The 22,630-nt window shown below is 31.6% G+C and overlaps 2 protein-coding genes and 1 non-coding gene across 3 annotated transcripts; all 3 read left to right on the top strand.

Annotated features, from left to right (window-relative positions):
* The first annotated feature begins 1,179 nt into the window (after positions 1–1,179).
* On the top strand, positions 1,180–7,594 carry LOC100776622 (glutamyl-tRNA(Gln) amidotransferase subunit A, chloroplastic/mitochondrial). The gene is made up of 10 exons (XM_003532061.5): positions 1,180–1,871; positions 3,271–3,582; positions 3,777–3,956; positions 4,076–4,170; positions 4,269–4,344; positions 5,143–5,220; positions 5,406–5,499; positions 5,585–5,634; positions 6,154–6,267; positions 7,214–7,594. The coding sequence occupies exons 1-10, from the start codon at positions 1,332–1,334 to the stop codon at positions 7,304–7,306; spliced, it is 1,632 nt and encodes a 543-aa protein (XP_003532109.1). The 5' UTR covers positions 1,180–1,331; the 3' UTR covers positions 7,307–7,594.
* A 7,548-nt stretch (positions 7,595–15,142) lies between these two features.
* Positions 15,143–18,782, top strand: LOC100527281 (elongin subunit A domain-containing protein). Its single transcript, NM_001369297.1, has 8 exons — positions 15,143–15,366; positions 16,304–16,499; positions 16,594–16,731; positions 17,100–17,178; positions 17,502–17,570; positions 17,704–17,779; positions 18,247–18,303; positions 18,457–18,782. The coding sequence occupies exons 2-8, from the start codon at positions 16,311–16,313 to the stop codon at positions 18,539–18,541; spliced, it is 693 nt and encodes a 230-aa protein (NP_001356226.1). The 5' UTR covers positions 15,143–15,366; positions 16,304–16,310; the 3' UTR covers positions 18,542–18,782.
* A 2,832-nt stretch (positions 18,783–21,614) lies between these two features.
* On the top strand, positions 21,615–21,686 carry TRNAM-CAU (transfer RNA methionine (anticodon CAU)). Its single transcript has one exon. It is a non-coding gene; the product is annotated as a tRNA-Met (tRNA).
* Positions 21,687–22,630: the final 944 nt, after the last annotated feature.

Genomic DNA, 22,630 nt, shown 5'->3' with positions numbered 1-22,630 from the left:
AGCTTCCTGATTTATGGTCTAAGTCATCTCAATGGGTAGCACAACTTGGAACTCGATTGGTATTGTTAATCATATCAAAAGGGTTGTCTGGAGGCTAGGCATAACCTTATTCCAAAATGCCACATATCCAATTCTTATCAATGGTCCAATGGTGGTACAGTGATTTTCTACTTTATAGGAAACTTGGTGTGTGCACTATTACTGCAGCAAAATTATGAGGCGTTGTTTCGGGTCTTCAACTTGCATGGGGAAGGTCTGGGAGGAATCAGATTCATGTGTTCTATTTGTTTGTTGCTGGAACAAACTAATCCCAGTCATCATTTGTTTCATCTGATTTCATTAGCTAGGCAATTGAAAGAGAGAGAATGGACTGTTAAGTTGTCTCATACTTACAAGGAGGACAATTTTGCTGCTGATCATTTAGCTTCTTTATTGCATTCTTTACCTGTGGGATCACACTTGTGTAATAATCCTTCTTTTACTTGTAAAACCTTGTTATATAGGGATATGACTGGTTTCATGGCCTCGTTCAATTTTATGCTAAGGGCTTACAACCTCCTTTCATAAAAAAAAGAAAAAGTTATGTTAAATAACTAGGAGACAACTTTGTTTGTTAGAGTGATTTTACTCAACTCTATTAAAATTGATACAATAAATCTGAGAATTCAATTCAAACCAAATTAATTATAATTGATTTGATTCTCATTATTTTGTCTTCAATTTGAACCTACTCAATGGATGACCTAATCAATTGCTTTAATTTAAGACTAATATATTTTATTTATACTTAATTATTTATTTTTAGTTTTATCTTTTTTTTTTCTTTCATTTATTTGATTCTTCTTATTATGATCATATATACTATTATTAAATAGAGTTACTATAGTCAATCACATAGAAATTACTTAAAATGTGTTAGTCATTACATTAATATTATATTTTTCACTTCAATGTTTTTACATTAGTCATTATCTAATGTTTTAGATTAATACTATTATTTTAGTTTTTGGATTATATTTAAACTAATTATTTTAAACTTTAAAATACGTCATTTGAAAACATATATAATATAGTAATAAATTATTTTAGTTAAATATGTAGAAATAAAGTAATTTAGCCTTTGTTTGTATTTTGATTTTTGAAGGCTTTTCCCATTAAAGTCTTTAGCATAACAATATCCGAAACATTAACCTATCCATCCCTATGTGTGCTTCCCTTCCAGCATGACTGATAGTGGTTGGTGTTAGTGACTTAGTCTTAGCTCACTTCCCATATTCAAAATTCATTCCTTCATTTCCATTTCCCTTTCTTCTTCTCTCCCTCAAACCAAAATGCTATTATCCACACTTCAAACCCCTCGCTCCCTCTCTCGCCTCACGCGCCACCCTCACTCCTTCACCTCACGCGCCTCCCTCACCCACCAAACCCAAACGCTCACCCCCTCCTCCCCCTCCCCTCCGCCGCAGTCCGAAATCCTCTCCATCCGCCACGCCCTCCTCTCCCGCCGCGCCTCCGCCGCCGACCTTGTCCTCTCCCAACTCGCGCGCCTCCGCCTCGCCGAGCCCCGCCTCCGCTCCTTCCTCCACCTCCCCGACGATGACGCCCTCCTTGCCCACGCGCGCCGCCTCGACGCCCGCATCGCCGCCGGGGAGGACCCCGGCCCCCTCGCCGGCGTGCTGGTCGGCGTCAAGGACAACATTTGCACCGCCGACATGCCGTCGACCGCCGGGTCCCGCATCCTTGAAGGGTACCGGGCGCCGTTCGACGCCACCGCGGTGAAGAGAGTGAGGGAGTTAGGAGGGATCGTTGTTGGGAAAACCAATATGGATGAGTTTGGAATGGGTAGCACCACTGAAGCTTCTGCATTTCAGGTTCTCTCTTTCTCTCCCCTTTATTTCTACATTTTATTTTATTAATATTTAATTATGCGTAAATGACCATTTTTAAGTGGTGACAATTTAGTGTTAAAAGAATGAAAATTTAGTTGTGACACTTTTTACTTTTTACATGTTGAAGGACTAAATTAGAATTTTTGTTCTTTTAGGAATAAATTGTCACTGCATTATACATGTTGGCCATTTATCTATTTAATTATTGTATTGTTCAATTTGAAGGCTAGTCAGTGTTTGTATTTTATAGGTTTAAATCAGCATTCAAGCTGAACTAAACTGTATTCTTATTTTTAGTAGTATTGGGGTTAATGGGGTTTTAGTCTCTGGAAAGTTTCCTAATTTTGATTTTGGTCCTCGATTGTAGGTTCTATATTTTTTTGAAATACTCAAACTTTGGTCCTATATAGAGGAAAAAGTTGGGATATTTAAAAAAACACATGGACGAAAACTATAGTTTTAAAAGTTGATTTTGTGGACTGAAAATAGCATTAATCCTTATTTTTGAAATACTCAAACTTGGGTGATTTGGTCCTATATAAAGGAAAATTTTTGGATATTTTAAAAAATACATGGACGAAAACTATAGTTTTAAAAGTTGATTTGGAAATTTTTGTGGACTGAAAATAGCATTAATCCTTATCGTTATGGTTATTGTATAGGAAGTATATCGGGTGAGAGATGACAACACGAGGGGAGAATCTTTGTATAATTAAAATGTATGATTTTTGACCATCCGTGGATGGTTCAATAGCCAAATCCTCTTATTTCTTATGCTCTCTCCAGATATGTTCTCACACACATGCACTATTGTTGAAGATTTAAAATTGAGTTTCTTAGATAATGTTATCAAGATGATTAGTGATCCACATGGTTGACGTTGCATGTGTTGAGTGGGGTGATGTAAGAGCATTGTGTGATGCTAGGTGTGTCTAAGATGTATCTAATCAAATTTCAAATGGCCTGGTTCTGTTATTATTTGAAATGAAGGTAGGATGAGTGAATTTATGACTACGTGGTTGCTTTCTTTCTTCTTTTTTTGTCATTTTGTGTTTAGGAGTTGGAATGTTGATTCCTGTTCTATTGAAACCAGGATTTCAGTGTTTGTTTGGGAGAGAAAATGAGGTATGAAAATTGTCAATGAATGGCATGATGGACATTACATCCGATGATGCATTGCTAATTTTCATTCCTGTAATGTTATAGAATAATTTAATGGATAGAAAAAGAAAAAAAAGAAAGAAAGTGTGGTTGTGTTGGCTGTGCCTCACTTGTGGGTTGGCTATCAATTTTTCTTGTTTGGTTCCTAGCTTTATTATTCATATCTCCCATTTATAACTGCGATTGGTTTACTCAGGTGCTGCATATGTTCATTCAATAGGTGACTGCCAACCCATGGGATGAGTCTAGGGTGCCAGGAGGATCATCAGGAGGATCAGCAGCTGCAGTTTCTGCCAGACAGTGTGTTGTATCGTTGGGAAGTGACACTGGTGGAAGTGTGAGGCAGCCAGCATCTTTTTGTGGTGTTGTAGGTTTGAAGCCAACTTATGGGCGTGTCTCAAGATTTGGACTTATGGCGTATGCATCATCACTTGATGCTATTGGCTGTTTTGGTTCATCGGTTGCTGATACTGGGACTCTCCTTCATGCAATTGCTGGCCATGATAGATTTGATGCCACCTCAAGTAAGCAGGTAGGGTATGAGGTTTTCACCATGTTTGGTATAACTGTTGTCATTTCTCTTTGTTGGCAAGGGATATTAATATTGTTTGGTAAAATCTGTTTCTCAATAAGATGGGTGATTGCTGAAATTACTGGATGTAGGCCTTATTTATTTCTTGTTATTAAGTCAATGTCTTTTCGATAATAAATAATCTCATTTATCAGGATGTGCCTGACTTTCAATCTCATTTTGTCGCTGTGAGCTCCTTGGAAAGTAAGCCCTTGAAGGGACTGAGAGTTGGTTTGATCCGTGAAACTATTGATGATGGTGTTGATGCTGGAGTAATTTCTGCAATTCGGGCAGCTGCTTTGCATTTTGAGGAATTAGGATGCTCTGTGAATGAGGTGCTTATCGTTTTTCTCTACAATTCTGAATGATAACTTCTATAGGTGCTTTCCAAGTTTGTATTCTTACAGTTTAGATTCTCAGTATGTCTTTTCCATTTGCTATGAACTTATTACAGGTTTCACTGCCATCCTTTTCCCTTGGGTTGCCAGCATATTATATCCTTGCTGTATCTGAATCATCTTCCAACTTGTCTCGTTATGATGGTATCAGGTAAGTGGCCTGCTCAACAGACCACAATGTTTCATTATATGTTCTAAATTTTCATTGATAAACCATTAGCCTGACTTTAACCCTATGTATATATTTAGATATGGAAACCAAGTTTATGCTGATGAGCTAGATTCTCTTTATGGAGGTTCCCGGGCTCAAGGGTTTGGTTCTGAGGTACACAGTTTTCATTCCTTCTTAATTTCAAATTTGGCTACAAGATGTGTGGTAGCATAGGGGTGTTCAAAACCAAACCAAACCAAGCATAAAACTGAAAACCACAAAAAAACAAATGATCATTGGTTTGATTTGGTTTTTGTATTTTCCAAACCGCGCGGTCCAGTTCTGTTCGGGGTTTGGCACGCGGAAATCGAACCTAACCAAACCAAATTGCGAACACCCTTAAAAACTATTGTTGCAATTAATGTTTTGTTGTTGGATATCTATTTTCTAAGTTTCCATGGTTGGAAGTAAATATTTTGAATGTTGTTTTACTGTTTTTTTTTTTAAGTTCACCTGTTGGAACTTTGAAGGAGGTATTATGTTATTTTCTACTTTTAAGTAAAATGGTTATTATTCAACTTGAAAATAATTACTGTTTTACTTTAAGTTCAATTGTTGTCCATTTATATCGTTGATTGTTGAACTAGTTGTTATTTAAGTTTTGTCCAATTAATAACAAACTTTTTAAGCATTTTTTTATTACTTACTAGCAGAATTTTCAAACTGCAAAAACCGAATCAAACCAAACCGCAAAATATTGGTTTGGTTTAGTTTGAATTTTATAAATAATTTAAACGGAACCAAACTACACCGCACTTAATTCTTTTGTTTGGTTCAAACTAATTTTAAGTAAAAACTGCACTAAACCGCACTGTGAACACTCCTATGGTAGCATATACATGTTTAAAAGAAATGGTCCTTATGCGTCAATATTGGTTTTTAAGCTAGCTTTCAATTTTAAATATGTCTCAGGTTAAAATGAGAATTTTGATGGGAACATATGCCCTTTCAGCTGGTTACTATGATGCATATTACAAACGTGCACAGCAGGTACTACTAATTTTTTTTTTTTCCTTGATATGTCTGATTTAAGTCTTTATTATGAATTCAGTTTCATATGATTGGTGCAAATACATGTTGCTTTAAGAAATTTTAAGTTTCTGCAGTTAATTGATTTCATCTTCTTCTAGAAGTTTAGGGTTTTAATTAAGATATTTATGAATGTTATGTTACAGGTAAGGACCATAATTAGGAATAGCTTTAAGGAGGCCCTCAGTCAAAATGACATCTTGATTTCCCCTGCAGCTCCTTCAGCTGCTTATAAAATTGGTAAGCATCTAGATCTCTTTGCTTTTGCATTATTGCACTTTAGTGCCTGCAGTGCTAATTGTTTCATTGCCTTTGGCATTTTCAGGTGAAAAGAAAAATGATCCATTGGCTATGTATGCAGGCGATATCATGACTGTAAGCATTTCATTCTTCTTGGGCTAGATTTCTGTCTCATAGTGTTGATTATGTGTAAGCCAAATAGTATTAGTATGAGGTCTTAGACTCTATTGAACTTCTTCAACTCCACTTAGCTCAAGCTTGAGTCATACATAATGAGCTACTAAAACATGAAACCCTTTGAGCACTTGAGAAGAGAACATAACTGATGGCGATTGGATCCGGCAAGAAGTGTAGGTTTAGCCTTAGAAAATCTAGATGGGTGCTAACCAATCCAGGAATTACCTTTGCTAACCGTTAACTGCAGGGTTGGTTGCATTGCATGAGTTCATCCTCAACATGTTCCTGTACGTAGTAGTTTGAGTTCTAGCAGCTCTGCAAGGGAATTTCCTGTTGGAATTAAGTCACCATTGAACATAACTAATTACCCAATGGTTAAGAGTTTGATCTTGTGTACTGTCTGAGGTTTCATTCGTATCCATTAACATATCAAGCATAGTGTTTGCCCGTCTTCATTGGTGGTTTGTCTTTTTACAGGTAAATGTCAATCTAGCTGGACTACCTGCCTTGGTTTTGCCATGCGGATTTGTTGAGGGTGGGCCTTCAGGCCTTCCTGTTGGTCTGCAAATGATTGGTGCTGCATTTAATGAGGTATTTACTTTTCCTATCCACTGCAATGGAGTCTTTGTTGGTGGAGTTCTCTATTGTTACCAGTAGTTTTGTTTTCTTTACTAGTCTATATTTCTTAAAATTATTAAAAAGGAAGATGCCAATACCTAGTTTTTTGAAGTTTAAGTTGAAAATGATCAAACAATATCAAGGGAAGGAAAAAAATAGAAAATCAAAGCTTTAGGGATAATGTGAAATTCTAAAAAAATTGTTCCCAATTATCTGTCAAATGAGATATTTGTGTAGAAGGTACAAATCACAATGATCTTGTGTTTTGACATTGGTGTCTCTTTTCTTTCTCGGGATGGTTCAACGATGTTTGTTCCAAAGTGCTTTTCTGTGAGCATAGATGTTATATGCACCATGTTTTGATTGAAATTCGTCTCATTTTTTGCGATGCTGTTCACTTGCTGGATGAAGCAGGAGGCCTAAAAGTTAAGCAGATGTTGAGTTAAAAGACTATCACAATTCAAATGGTGAATAATAAAGGAAACATTACTAATAAAGTTTTCATAAAAAACAATGCCTGCAACATGAATGAAGTAAAAAACTATAAACATAATCTATATAATAGGAACTTTCAATCCAGTGGTATTTTGGGACAAAATTATTCACTGAAAAGTTATTAGATGTTGTAAGAGTGATTTTGACTTGTAAAAATGAAGAAGTGAATTCCTCCTGTGTGTGTGAAAATATCCATCATTTTTCTAGGAAAGATACAGTTTGTCAGTGTGATTTTCTTTGCTTATATGATTGAAAGTTACCATACATCCAATGTTAACTAATGTGGTCTTACTGTTATTCTGATTGGAAATTTTTTGGAATAAAATACATAATGAAGAAAAATGTGGCATGTGATGATGTGCAAGAGTATATTTGTGATATTGAGCAACAGAATCATCCTTTGTCTGGGAACTTATAATTGCAGGGAGAGCTGCTGAGAGTGGGACATATCTTTGAGCAAACCCTTGAAAATTGCAAATTCGTTCCACCAATTGTAGTTGATGACATTGCATACTGAGTATAACTTATAATTCTACATTTTAGTGTTCCATCTATAGTTCCATTAGTTTCAAGACAATGAGGTGACTGGAACAGGTATTTTTCAGCTCAGGTAATACTTCAAATTTTTTAGTCACACTACTGAAAGGGGGTTGGGTGAGAAAGTTCACTATTTGAAATTGAGTATGTTCATAATAAACCTTCAATTAGCTTTTTGATGAGGGGGTCATGTGCTTTGGGGACAAATTGTATGAATAATTAATGTTGTGTTTTATTCAATGTAGAATTAGCTAGATTGTAATTGAAATAATTTGCCCTTGTAATTTATTCTTGAGGATTTCAAATAGGTTGTCGAAACTTTTGAATACGGATTTTCTAATTTCTTTATAAATTTGCTTGGATGCAAACAAGGCTTGAATCAGTATGTTGGTTACATTGAAAGGTGCTTGTAGCCACAGAATACTTTAATTTGTCAGCTCCTAATGTTGAAGTCCAAAAAAGGGACCTTACTGTTACAATTTGTGTTGTGACTGATCAGAATTTTTATGTATGTGAACAGGAACGAGAACAACGTAAAGTAGCATTTAGGGTGTTTAGTTTAAAGGAGAGAAATTGGGTAGATAGGAATAGGAGATAATTTGAAAAAGGAGAAATAAACTGATGTGTTGTTTTGTTTGGATTAAGAGAAATAAATGAAAAATAATATTGTATAAAAGAAAATCGAATCGATTTTACTGCAAGTGGGAAGAGAAAAATTCTTAATTTTACCTCCAAAATCGCACAAACCAAATGTAACCACCTTATTTCTGTCTTGTCTAACTTATTTCTCTCTTTGCAACTGAACACAGCCTTTAGTTTCACCTACTTAATGCAGTGATTTATAATCTGTTTCGTCTTCAAATTGTGATAGTCATGTTAATATTCTTTCTAAATTAGTTAATTGCTTAGATAAATAATGTTTATTTTAAAGTGATTAGGATTATTTAATCTAAGTATTTTTTTTTTCAATTTCCCCATTTCTTTATTTTAATTATTTTACTTAAATAAAAATCCTAATCACCTTAAAATAAGCAAATAATAGTGTTATGTCACTAAAATTGTGTCATGTAAGAGTCAAAGTTTAAAATTTAGATGTCGACGTCCTAATTTAGAGGAGGGACTAAAATAATTGATTTTGAAAAATTGTGGAACTAAATGTCTCCGTTTAAAAATGAAAAATCAAAATTATGAATTGCAAAAATAGGGTAACCAAAATGTATTTTTGTCTTTATTTTAATCATTTGTAAATAAAATAAGCATTTCAGTAAAATCAAAATAATTCTTTGCAAGTGTTTTTTCCATTACACGGAGAAGTGGCTCGTAAATTATTTATTTATAATTAGATAAAAAGTTTTAAATTTTGTATAGTACAACATTTTTTTATATTATCAGTATATGAATTTACTTACTCGATCAAAAATCTTATTTTTCAGCTAATTTTATACCGCTTTTTTACTTCACCTTTTTTTTAGCGAAATTTGAATGTATTATTTTTAATTTTGCATTCTTTTCTTCCCTATTTTACTCTAAAATCCCAACAAATTTATATCTTAATCTTTTATTTGTTTGTAAGAATATTAGATAAATCTCTTAATTTAAATATTAAAATCAATCTCTTCTATTTTTGTTTCTTCCTATTCTTTTACGTTGAAATTTTCAAACACATCCTTAAAAATGAACAAAGTTCAAATAAAAACGTAGACAAAGAACCCTATTCAGTTTGATCCCCGCACTTCTATTAGATGTACCAAAATTTAACAACTAACCTGTTTTAAGGAGAGTTGCAAGACAAATGCATACAGAGATTCACTATACAACAATTGATCTTCCCTAATTTTAAGAGTTGAAAACGGCGTAGAGTAAATTCTATATGAAGGCAAAGATAGTAAATCAAAAGCAAAAAAATCAAATCAAAGGCAAAGATAGTGAATCAAAAGCAAAAATTTACCTCTGATTCTCGTACTTTCTTTTCTCGTCCTACTACACGTTCATCGCACTTTCTTTGCTTTGCACTGTCCACTTACATCGTCGTCTCTACTCATGACAGGTTACGTATATAACAAGCATGCTTCATTCTTCGTTCTTTTTTTCTCCACTGCTACCATGTGTTCTCTTTTTTATGGGTTTCTTTGAATGTAAACATTGGAGAGGTTCTCCCATGTGTGTGTGTGTGTGTTTTAACGAAACAGCCTAACGAGTGTATGTATGTGTCTTTGTTTTGAGGTTCTATTTTCATTATAATTAATTATTGATCGTGATTAAGATGTTCGTTTTTTTCTTTTTTGTCAAAAAAAATATGTTTGATTCTTCCAATGCTTGTACTAGAATTCAATTAGTATAGTACAGAAAATAGAATTGGTAGCTTATTGATCATGATTATGTTGATCTGGCAGCTGTGGGGTTATATTATTTTGGTCCAAGCATTAACAGTGGGGTTCATTTTCTAATAAACTACAATTTGGAGAAGCATTCCACATGCAGTTATGTGGGTTTTTTTTTAATTGACCTGGGGTGGTTACTTTGCTAGGCATTTCATTAGCTACCATGTTCAGTTTGCATACATTATCCTCAACTTACTATCTTTGGTATCTTTGTATATGCAAGTTTCAAATATCAAAATTCGAGAGTGTGTGGGTAGCTTTGGTCCCTATGTTGTGGTTGCAGGATGTGTTGTATCATTTGAGTAGGGGGATTGTCCTTCATATGATAGTATCTTGTAATATGACTCTGTTTGTACTTTTCATTAACATACATAAATATTTTTGCCTATAAAAAAAACAAATACAGTTAGTATATTTGAGTTTAAAATTACATTCAATATCATTATTCTCAATTTGATTCCTTCATATATTTGTATATGTGTAGTTGTTTATTATTATTATTGTGTCACTTATATAGGAATTGAGATGATTGATGTGCACAAAGATTCTATCATAATTAGTTCTGATAGTGAAAGTGAAGGTGATCTTAATGTAGATGATCCCAATAGTGAATTATCATTGGAGTCTTTGGTATAACCTTATGATGGAATGAAGTTTGAATCATTTAAAGATGCATATAAGTACTGTGCAAGATATGCAAATAAGAAATGTTTTAGTTTAATAATTTTCGTATGGGTCGTTTTACTAAATCAAGAACCAATGGTATGATAATTGGTAAAAAGATGTTTTGTTCAAAGGAAGGACACCAGGGAAAAAAATATGTGAAAAAGGGAAAAAAAGTTAAAAAAAAATTAGCCTTGCAACACAGGATGAAACAAGGATTGGAAGCAAGACAATGTTATATGTAAAGAAAATTGAGGATAAATGGATTATTTCTAGATTTATGAGAGACCATAATCATTAACTTTTTCCCCCAAGAGTTCACAATTTCTTTTATAGGAAGAAAACACCAGTGCAAAAAAACTTATTGATGTGATTGATGATTCTGGTTTAAGTCCTAGTAAAAAAACATGTGTCTTGTGTACTGAAAGTGGTGGAATTGAAATGTTGAATTTAGTCCACAAGATGTTATTGATTACTTAAGTAAAAAGAGACAAAGACAATTAAAAAAAGGGAGATTATCAATCAATGTTCACAAAAGAAGTTGTCAATTGAAGAATCCTCGATTTTTTATGCACTTAAAATTGATGCAGATGGACAATTAGAAAATTGTTTTTGGGTTGATTCAAGGTCTTAAATATCTTACAAATTTTTTGGTGATGTTGTGACTTTTGATCCAAGATAGTTATTGTGACACCCTCTACCCCATACATATATGTACTAATAATAAAAGGAAAAGAAATTATAGTTAATTAAAAGTTCTTAAAACACATTTAAATAAAATCCTTTCAAAAGGGTAAAAGACTTAGATTCACTTTTCTCGCATCATAATAAAACTTGTCCAAATAAATAATAAAATCATCTCGGCTCAAACTAGGCCGTCCAATACTTCATACAATTAATATAGAAACATATACCCCAATGTCACATCCTATCAAAGCATTGTGTTCCTGCGTCTTCTAGCATGGGATTCTCCATAGTCATTCACCTAATCATCTACTCCCAAGAACACAAAGTTCAAGATCATCACATGATCCCAACACAAATAGCACACTGGGAGTGAATTATTACATTCCTAACTAATAGAAAGAAATGAGACAACTAGATATACATATCATATAAATGAGATACAACTTATTTAAACATAGCTCACGTAATTCCACCACTTTGTCGCGTAACATCACATCAAACCACAACACATCTCATTTATTTTCACATCATTCACGTATTCAAAGATCAAAACACAATATCACTAAATCAATCAATATCAATAAATACACAAGCATTATGCAACAGATACACTAAGACTCAAGCATATATGCAATATGGTATTATGTCAGTGAAAAACCACCCTAGGGTGCTTAAGAGTACATAACAAGTCACACCACACAATGGGTATGTCAGGTCACTCTCACTAAGTAAAATCATAAGGTGATCAGTCAAGATCACTCCGTTTTACGAGAATGCTCCAACCATATGGGATCAAGATAAGCTTAAAGGAGCACTCAAACCGAGTGTTTTTACCCCCAAAGCCTAGACTCCGAAGAATCCGTTAGGGCCTCACCTTCCTGATTCAGGTTCAACCCTTATAACAATTTTTTTTTACACATAGGCATTGCTCATGAATTATACAATATCCATGATCTCACACTCGTGTTTCAAATACGTTTAACATATTGCGCTACAATTTAACACTTTAGATTCCTAACTAGGAATCCTACACTTCCCCTTCAACATTGCGCATGAACATTTTTCTCAAGGTAAATACTGGTCAGATTATTGTATAATTCACAGCTCATAACACAAGTATTTTTAGATCAAGTGTTAACCACACACTAATTCACAACTAAATCTCATGTTCACAATTTCATATCTCATAATATCACAATCCACCATCGCATGTTTACGTGTATCTCACAAATTAACACATATTCAACTTTGCACTTATACTCAATCTCAATAACAATATTATAATTTCAAAGCAACATGTTATCCCACAATTCATCACATATTTAATTTATCACTTATATACAATTTCAATCATAATTTCATGATCCCAATATAATTATTTATCACGTTAGTCCTATCAAAAACACAAACAAATTATTCAAAAATATTTCTCAATCCACGGGGAGTAAAACCCCTCAAAAAATTTCATATAATCATACAGGAAAAATTTCAATACAATAAACATCCCAAAATAAATCCCAATTTGATCCCTTAAGGATTGCTACTCATGTCCATTCTAATTCCAATTGCGATAAACTCATCCCTTACCTCTAAGTGGACTCACGTGTGTTCCGAAAGTGATAGTGGCATCTCTAATGGTTTCCTAATATTCCTCAAGTTTTTCCTCTAGTTGCTCTGATAAAGTTTCCAAACATTAGAGAGAAAGAGAAGAGATTGAATCATAGATTCCATTGTCCTCGTGAAATGAGTATTTCTCCCTCTCCAGACATTATTTTATAAATCCCAACGGTGAAAATGTGCAGCGATGAATTTCGAACACGTTATCCAAATTTCACAATGATCCAATGGTTAACAAGTCCAAGATCGTAGTTTTACTGGGACTGATTTTGAGTCTCTGTGTGAAAAGGAAAAACTACGATGCGAAGGGCAATTCTCTCACCTCCGACATTGTTTCCCAAATTCCAACGGTCAGAATGTTCGGAAATGCGTTCTAAACATGGTGCTCAAATTTCACAATGATCCAACGATTAATGAATTTGAGAAGAAAAAAAAGATTTTGGAAGGAGAAGAAGGGAAAACGAAATTGAGAGGAAGGGAAACGGCAGAAACAATCATCAGTCTAAAAAGTGACTTTACATGGCTTTATTTGTAGCTAGGTATTCCCAGCCTATTATTTACTCTATTTTTCTTTATTTTTATTATTTTATAAAAAAATATCTCTATTTTATTTCCTATCAAATGAATAAATCAAATATTTTTTTCCTTCAAACCATTATTTTAATAAAGTTATTTCTTCTTATTTATTTAATTATAAAAACCTTACCATTTTTCTAAAACTCTATTTATTTTTAATTAAAAAAATTTTAAAATTTATTTACGAAAAATGGGGTATTACACTTACAAATAGATACATGATGCCTTCCGTTCCATTAACTGGAGTTAATCATCATCAACAATATTTTTTTTTGGTTGGTTGTGCTCTATTATGGGATATGAAACTACAGAGAACTTAGTTTGGTTGTTGAATACTTGGCTAAAGGCAATGTCTAAAGTTTCTCCTAAAACTATTATCACAAATCAAGACGTTGTTATCACTAATTTTGTTGCAAGGGTGTTTCCAAAAGAAAAAAAATTTGAGAGTACTTGAACCATATTTATCATGAGCATAGTGAATTTAAAAATCAATTTCACAAGTGCATTTGTCAATCTCTCACTATTGAAGAATTTGAATCTGATTGAGAAGCAATAATAGATAAATATGGGTTGCAAGATAATAAGTGGTTGCATAAGATATACTACATTCGAGAAAAATGGATAGTTCCATATGTACATTAGAATTTGTGTTGGAATGTCCATCACCCAAAGGAGTGAAAGTATGAATAATTTTTTTTAAGGATTTCTTGAACTCAAGTATTCCATTGTATAAATTTGTGACACAATATGAAAACTATTATACATGTTATAACAAGGAAAGGGAGAAGACTTTTAAGACAATAAATTTAAAATTGTTGCCTTGTACAATGGGAGAAAAGGTTTTCAAAAATAATTTTGAATTCAGTGCCTTGAAAATCTTCTTCATTTCCTTATTATAACTTGCCTCAAGAGTCTTCTTATATTGTTTTAGAAACTTGTACAATGGAATACCTGAGCTCAAGAAATCGTTAAAGAAAACAAAACAAAAAATAAAATATCATTTTTATAATTTTAGTAATAAAAAACATTTTCTCGATTCATCTGCATATGATAATTTTAGGACCGCATTTCATATCTATTAGTTGGTTGTCAAGATAGGATATGATGGATAAATGAATATGATGAGAACATGATAAATTTTAATCATATTCAATTAATGCTTGATTCGTACAAGATAATAATAGTGTATACTTAAATTTAAAAACAGTTTCATTAAAATTACATATAATTTTCTAAAAATTTAATTTGAATTTTAAAAAAATAGTAACTAAGTTATATAAAAGTATATTTTATTTACGTAGTTATTTTTCTTATAATTATAAACAAATAATATAAGATTTTTAAAATAGTCAATTTTTTTCTTTAATAATAAATATTTAATTTTAATTAATAATTTATTTAAAATTTGTGTCAAAATTATAATCAAACATGAAACATCAATATTTAATATCATGTAATCAATTAAAAAGTCATGTAAATTTTATAAAAAAAAATCGTATGACTTTTTGACATTAAATTTTAACTCTTCATATATGTTATATGACGCAAATTTAATTCTCTCACACATATTTTTTTCTTTTTTTCTCCTAATATAAGATAATATGTCAATTAAAAAAGAGAAAGAAATACACCATACTAATAAATAAAATAGGATAAACAACAGATAATGACCATCCTAGGAAATCAATCAATGAATCTCCTGTTGATACATTAAAACAAATCAATGGATTTAACAAAACTGAATCTCCCACAAAGAAAACAAAATAAAAACGAATAAAGTATTTTCTTATTCTTTTTAACCGTAATTTCCTCAAAGAAAGGGTTAAAGTAAGAAAGAATGCCAGGCGGTTAAAAAAACGCGCCACGCGAATATTTAATGGTGCTACTAATCTCTCAACCACTCTACATTGGCACAACACTCCCTCACGGCGCATGTTAGCATTGTTGACAAAAAAACAAAGCGCGTGGGACTCACGCGCCTGAGTCCTCCTCGTCCTCTTGCAACCGTTGTCGACACTCTTTCTTTCTCTCTCTACCTTAGTTACGTTCGTATCTCGGATCCGTCGACGTTTCTGTCCCTTCTTTCGGATCCACCTTCGTTGTTTCGATCGAATCTGTAAGCACATCAAAATTTTCTCGATCTGTGTTTTAAGGAATTGAGTTTCTGTTTCGATTATCTTAATGATCTATATTCCATTTTCTTTTCTTTTTTTTGTTTTTTTTTTAAATTGCCCTTTTGATGATTTTTTAATTGGATTGGGTTTGCTAAAAGAAAAATAGGAATTAGGGGATCGTGGGAAGTTTTTTTTTTTTAATAAATAACCAAAATATCTGCAACAGGGGGAAGAACCTTATAAATCTTCTGTTTTTTTTTTTAATGTTATGAATTAATAAAACTGAAGGTTAATATGATCAAGTTCCAATTTTCAGTTACCTTTTTGCTGAATATGATCGATTTGATGGTGTTTTCTTCATAAGCATAGCTCGGGTGGTTGGTGTGGCGTACAACCATCAATTCATTTATTTTCAACACAACCCTTTTTTATCTATTATTTTATTGATTAATCTTTTAAATCAAGATAATTTTGAATCAGTTTTCTTTAATTAATTTTTAACCAAAGGTTAAAGTGAAAAATAGATTTATTGTCTAATGGATGGAGAGGAATTTTAGTAGTAGCAGTTTAATCTATATATCAGTGTAGTAATTTTTATACTGTCAGTCAATGAAAAAATTGTCTTAGGTATAACTTTTACAGTAATTATTAAAAGTGAACAAACTTGTCATAATAATCTGTGATTGAAAGTCAACATTTTCTAATTAAATTTTCTTCTTATTGTTGTTATTGATTTTAACTACTAATTCATGTACCAAAAAAGAAAGGGTGGTATTTTGGTAATTATTGTTTTCTTGGTTATGTGAGGCTAAGCTTACTGAGAAACAAAAACTTGGAAAAATTATACCCATCATCTGAATTTAGTTAGTTTTGATGATTAGTTTTTATTTTGTTCCCTTAATGAAATTTTGATTGTTGTGTTGTTTTCTTCGTGATCAGTGTTACTATGATGAGAAGAGATCAAATACGTGCACGTGAGATGCGAACCCCATCCCTGGTTGACCTTTGTGTTCAGAAAGTAATAGATAATGTAAGGTACCTTGGAAATGTTGGTTCTCTTGACCAGCATCTGCTCGAGCAAATTTTGCCGCACTGCACAGCTGACCAGTTGATGCATGTGGAGAAGTCCACCAAGGTAAGATGGGCTTTGTTGTTTTTGTTAAATGAGAATGAAGTTAGAACAAGAATATAATGGTTATCTAATATGCTTGATTGATGTGCTTTCTCAGGGAAGAAATCTCAGCCCTGTAACTGATAAGTTGTGGAAAAAGTTCTATGAAAAGCAGTTTGGCACAAATAACACTAATGAAGTGATTAAGAGGATGAAGGAAAAAAGAGTGAACTTTAGATGGATGCAATTGTATGAGGTATAACTTTTCTTTATTTGCTTTGCTGTTTTGACTTTTGTTTTGCCTTTTAAGCCTCAATTAATTTAAATGAAAGAGAAGTATTAGATATTACTACCGTTTCTTTCATTATCTCTACCAAAAAAAAACTCTAATTATCAGTTGTGTTAACAAGGTAACATCCTTACGGTACCAAGAAATATAGAATTAAATGTTAGAATTAAGCGTATGTATAATGAGTGGTATTAGCTGTTACTGACTCAGGTGATTAGTACTGAGTGACTCTAATTCAGGGAATGGTTCCTCTTGTAATCATTACTTTATAATGTGCATAGTATAAATGTATAAATGTGTTGAGTGATTAGTCTCACTTCTAATTCTATACATAGGCAAAAGGAAAGGAAAGGGCTCAGGCTGAGAATGAAGCACTTGACCGAATCAGGCAACTGTACAAGAAAGAAGATGCAAGTATGACCCTAGTCCATGTTCTTGTTTTTCTGTATTTATGGTTTTTGGGGAGAGGGGCTTGTCTAAGTTTTACTGGCTTTTTCTGCTTTATTTAAGATGAAGGTCTAATCCTTTGTCTTCTTTATATTAGTTTTTCCTTCTGGTAAATATGATTGTTTTATTTCAAAAAACGAATACTAATATAACTATTAATTACTGATTTGATTTGATTAGCCTTTCATTTTACACTGGGGAGCAATGTAGCAATTCTTGGATAGTTATATACTTATATTTCTTGCAACCTGTTTAGTTTCAAATAGTTACCAAGTATTGGTTCTCTGTAGGAAAACAGAGTAGGCAAGTAAGGACATGCACTAAAGTTCCACCTTCAAGTAAAAGAAGATTTTGGGGAGGTAACCCTTTATTTTTTTCATGTTTGTTTCCTTCTCATTCACTCCAACTACTGTACTTTTGTTAAGTACATTTTGAATTTGATCAAGTTGTAGCTTTTATTTATTGTTTCATCTTTTTGATGATCTGTTGTAGATAATGGACCTGGATACAATGTATCAAATGTGAAGAGTAACATAATGAAGAAGGCAAAGATAGAATTTCTGAAGAGGTAACATTTCTTTTATAATAATTATTTGATGCTTCCAAGAATCTCAAGTCCAATCCATACTTCCATCCAGCTAAGAAAGTGAGCAAGCTTTTCCCTAGGACGGGATGCTTTTTATTTGATCATTGGGAAACTACACTTTTTCTTCCTGTAGCATGCACAAGATTGCATTCAGCTATTTATCGTCCACAATCTTTCTTACTTCACTGTAATTTTGTTCCTAGGTTGGAATATCCAATCCAAGGGTTCTTGACCTCAAAGTTTGTCACATTTGGGCCTTGCATTGATAGTGGGCCGAATCAACTAGCCGGGCCTATATGTTAAAGTAGTTAAAAAAGAAAAAAATAATAATTTTATCATGAATTTTACTGGAATTTTGTCTGCTGTAATTCTGTTTTGTGATCATTCATCTTAAAGCTTGTATGCCCAACTGAATGACTTAAATTTTTTTTCTTTTCAATTTTCTACAGTCATGAGGTAAAAAATCTTGCAGCAATGAAGAATAAATCTATCCAGAGGAATCCAAGGTACATATAACATCATTTCTTTCTTTTGTAGAAACTATTTCTTGGCATTCACTTTTGTCCTTGGTTTATAAGGCTGAACTATATTTAACCCTATTTTTTCTTTTTCCTGCTCTCTCTTCTCAATGATTCCGATGTTGTTCCATGTCCCTGTAGTTCATCAAGCTTCAAGAAGACCGGAAGCATTTCTGGAATTGGTTCAACTTCCAAAGATCCCAAACCTACAAAGAGGGTATTTTAGGGGCAGACTGTGAAAGATAGCAATGCCATGTATCGTGATTTGCTTTTAAATTTTAAACATTTATCTCCATAATAAGAAAAAAAAAATGGCTTCTATTTCTCAGCTAAGAAATTTTACTTTTGTTTGCATTTATGTTTGCCGCATAGATAGATAGAATTGAAGCGTAGTATGCATGGTCATTGTTGTAATATAATATATTTATATTCATGTACCAATAAAAATTCCTTTATTTTTCATATCAGATGTTTATGGTGTAGATGCTGGCATGGGGGATTCTATAGGTTTGTTGTTCAACAGTTATAGTGAACCAATTTCAATCTAAATAGGGAGGAGGAAATTTTATTCTTTTCTTCAAAATGTTAATTGCTTTCAAGTTATCTACTTGTCTTTCTCAAACTTGATTTGTGTAATTGTATTATTTAGATTACTTACTGGTTCCATAAATCAATTTCAGTACAATGATTAGAAACTTAAAAGTCCATTTCATTTTGAAAATTTGGTAACCTGGGGATGAATTTCGCAACATAAATGGATAAAAGTATAACTTGCGAGATAGTAGGAAGATGCATATTAATGTCATGGTAGAAAGTTTGTTGCTGCTGTGCTTTTTCATTAGGGATGCTTGTTGCTATAGGGTTTTAAAATCTAAATCGACTTAAAATAAAAAATTGGAAACCCCTAAAAAAAATAAAAAATTGAATCAAATTCATTCTTTTTTATTTGTTTGGATAATTTTTTTCTTAAATTGATTCATTTGGTTCAATTTGTGTTGTATTTTTGAAATCAAATCAAATCACAATACTTGTATTAATACTTGCATTACTTTTGTGTACTTGAGTTTTATCATATTTTATAGTGTTATGTATATAAAATTTATATATTGTATATCAATTTTTTTTTTGGACAATCTTTTTAAGATATATTTGATTTAAATGAATAAAAACTTAGTAAATTGTTACTGTAAAAGGTTAAACATATTAATAAGTTTCTTTGATTGTTATTAGTAATTCTTTTTAATGTAATTTAATTTAAAAGATGAAAAAAATATATAAATTTTAATGAAATAATATTTTAATAAAATCATAAAAGTGGAATCAAACCAAATCGCACAATAAAGATTTGGTTTGTTTGGATTTTATTTTAAAGGAAAATTGAACCAATTATATATATTTTTAAGTTTAATTTGGGTAACCTTTTAATGAAAAATTGAATTAAACCAAATTACAAACAACCTCTCATTGTTATCACCAAAAAGTGTTTCATAGTGAGTGAATGTTTTTTTTCCCAAGTAATTTAATTTAAAGTATTCAATAGGTTGTCTATCTGTATTTAATGTTTTCACACCATATCCATGGATACATCATACCTAATTCCAAACTAAAATCTCATTGTTGAAGGAAAAACAAGATGCAAGATCCACCAACTCGGAAGTTTACACTTTATTATTTTAATTGAACTAGAAAAATTAAAACAATTTGTAGGTGATAACATTGACATATTCCATGCTTGAATGATCAAAGGTATGATATAATAGCAATGGATCCAGAATTCAAATATCCATCTTGTGTACTTGAGTTTTGGCATATGAAACTGTGTGATCTGAATGCGAGGTTCGTGAGAATGTCACTCTGAACCCGGGATATTTACCATTAACATGATTCAATTTAATCATTAATTGTAATAAAGTTTATAATTAATGTGGGATTGATTTACAAGACTAACAGCATAAAGACGAGCAATGCAAGTTGTTAGTAAACTATGCCATGCTTAAAAGTTTCTAGACCTTCAAATGAGTCAAGCTTTTGGGCATGAAAGAAATAAAGAAATTCTAAAACTTAAAACAATGATGATTGCATTGCATGTCTTACATTGCTTTTGAAAAATAATTCACATATATTATACAAAGTGATTGGAATGACCCAATGAGACATTCCAAAGTAGAACATTAGTTTTCTCGTGATCAAGTAAAAATGTCTCACTTGAAAGTAAACTACTACTATCTTGTCATTGAAGGACTATGTTAATGTTAATTTGGTTCCTCAATGATAATAATGACATCAAATCAAATTATATTTACAAAGAAAATATTTAGTCATTTAATAGTAAAAATTCATTGATTCAACCCACCATCATTAGAACATCATGGTCATTATTTAATGACTCAGTTAAACATTATAAACTTAAGATTCAAGAATAATGGTATACATATATATAACTTGATCATTGCAATTTTGTTTATTATATTTACTTATAAAAAAATAATTTTATTTATTATCATTATCATTTAATTAATACCAACTTTCAAGGGTTGTATATTAAATGAATGGCCATGATTTTTCTTTAAAAAATCCACCATTTTTATCATCCAAAATTTTATCTCTAATCTTAAGTTAACTTCATGAACAATTTACTTTATTTTTTAGCGTAAAAGTTATCTATGAAACACTAAAATAATAAACAAATTTTTATTTAAAGAAAAAATAGATAAAAGTAATTAAATAATAAATAATAAATAATTTATTAAATCACGTTAAAGTTTCTAAATTTTTAAACAAGTAAAGATAAAACTCTAAATTTGTATTATTTAAATAAGAAAATCAAATTCATATAACTTGTGTTTTTTCACTAATCAAAACTTGAATTTCAATTGAAGGAAGAAATTTTCGTTTTGAAAAATTGCCTCCCAAAATATTAATGCAAAAAACAGGTACCCATTAACATCAAAACGGAACCCAGTCATGTAATTGTAGAGCCTAACATTATAGCTACTCCATCACCAAACCTAATTGAATATCAAATTCATTCCATTCCCACGTAATTCCTTGCTTTAGTAACTACCCGACATTGCAACATTTGCTTACCACGATCAAGTTTGTGAGAATCCCACAACCAAATCTCAATTTCATGTGCATTCTTTATTTCTATTTTTATTGTTTTTTGAAATTTAAAGCGTAGGCATTAAGAAGAAAACTGTTTATGTACCCAAAAAAGATGAAAACAGCTCCTTTCATTAAATTTAAATACCATACAATTTTCTAGAATAAGTAATATTATTATGAATAATACTTCAACAATCAGAGTGGCGCAGCGGAAGCGTGGTGGGCCCATAACCCACAGGTCCCAGGATCGAAACCTGGCTCTGATAAAGAGTAGCTTCCGAATTTTTTGGGTTATTTTTTCTCTCAATCAAATTCAAATACAACTGAAGGCTTTTTTGGTACAGTTTTGTTTTTTATATATATAAACTAGAAGAAGTTATTTGTATATAAACTATTTTTAAAACGCTTTAAGTTTTTGTCCTGAACTATGGTACCAAATACTACACAACAAAAGCTACGGAATTAAAGAAAACGAATGAGGGTAACATCTTTCCAAAGCAAAAAATAATTATCAAACGATTTTTAGTTTTTATATCTAATATTTTTACATACGCAATTAAATTTATTTTTATAGCAAAATATTTTTTATTTAACTTCTTTTGAGATAATTATTTATAAATTGCATGCAGAGAAAAATATAGGATAGATAGATGATGAATTGAAATTTATATTTTAAAATTAAAAATATGTCTTTTTTCACATGTTAGGCAACTTATGCCATATATAACTAACGCTGAATTATGCGATTCTCCATAGGACACTATTATCAAAAAGTAATTTTTCGGGTACTCTTTCCATGTTCATTTATTTTTAGTGCCCTTTCCATGTTCATTAAGAACCTACTTATTAAAAGAAATTATTGGCAAATTCTTAATCTCTAGCTAAAATAGAATATAGCTTATTAAGAAATTAGTTTAATAGCTTTATCCATTTAAAGGTTAGAGAATGGATGCCAAATTCATGTTTTACACTTATTTTTACACAAGTAAGCATTTAATATGGACTCATGGAAATAAAATATAATTAAAATTTGTTATCATAATAAAATTATTATTTTTACTTCATTTTTTAGATAATTATTTTTAAAATATATTTAGAGAAGAACAATAATATAAGATATACATTTTGTGAATGTATGAATACATGAATGAATTTTGATGATGTCAAAGAAGAATCAAGTAAGGTTATTTCAAAGGATAAACATTGCTTT

Source organism: Glycine max, chromosome 8, assembly GCF_000004515.6.
Source record: "Glycine max cultivar Williams 82 chromosome 8, Glycine_max_v4.0, whole genome shotgun sequence".
NCBI classification, from domain to species: Eukaryota; Viridiplantae; Streptophyta; class Magnoliopsida; order Fabales; family Fabaceae; genus Glycine; species Glycine max.
Note: the sequence above shows the minus strand (reverse complement) of the source record. Positions and strands in the feature narration are given on the sequence as shown.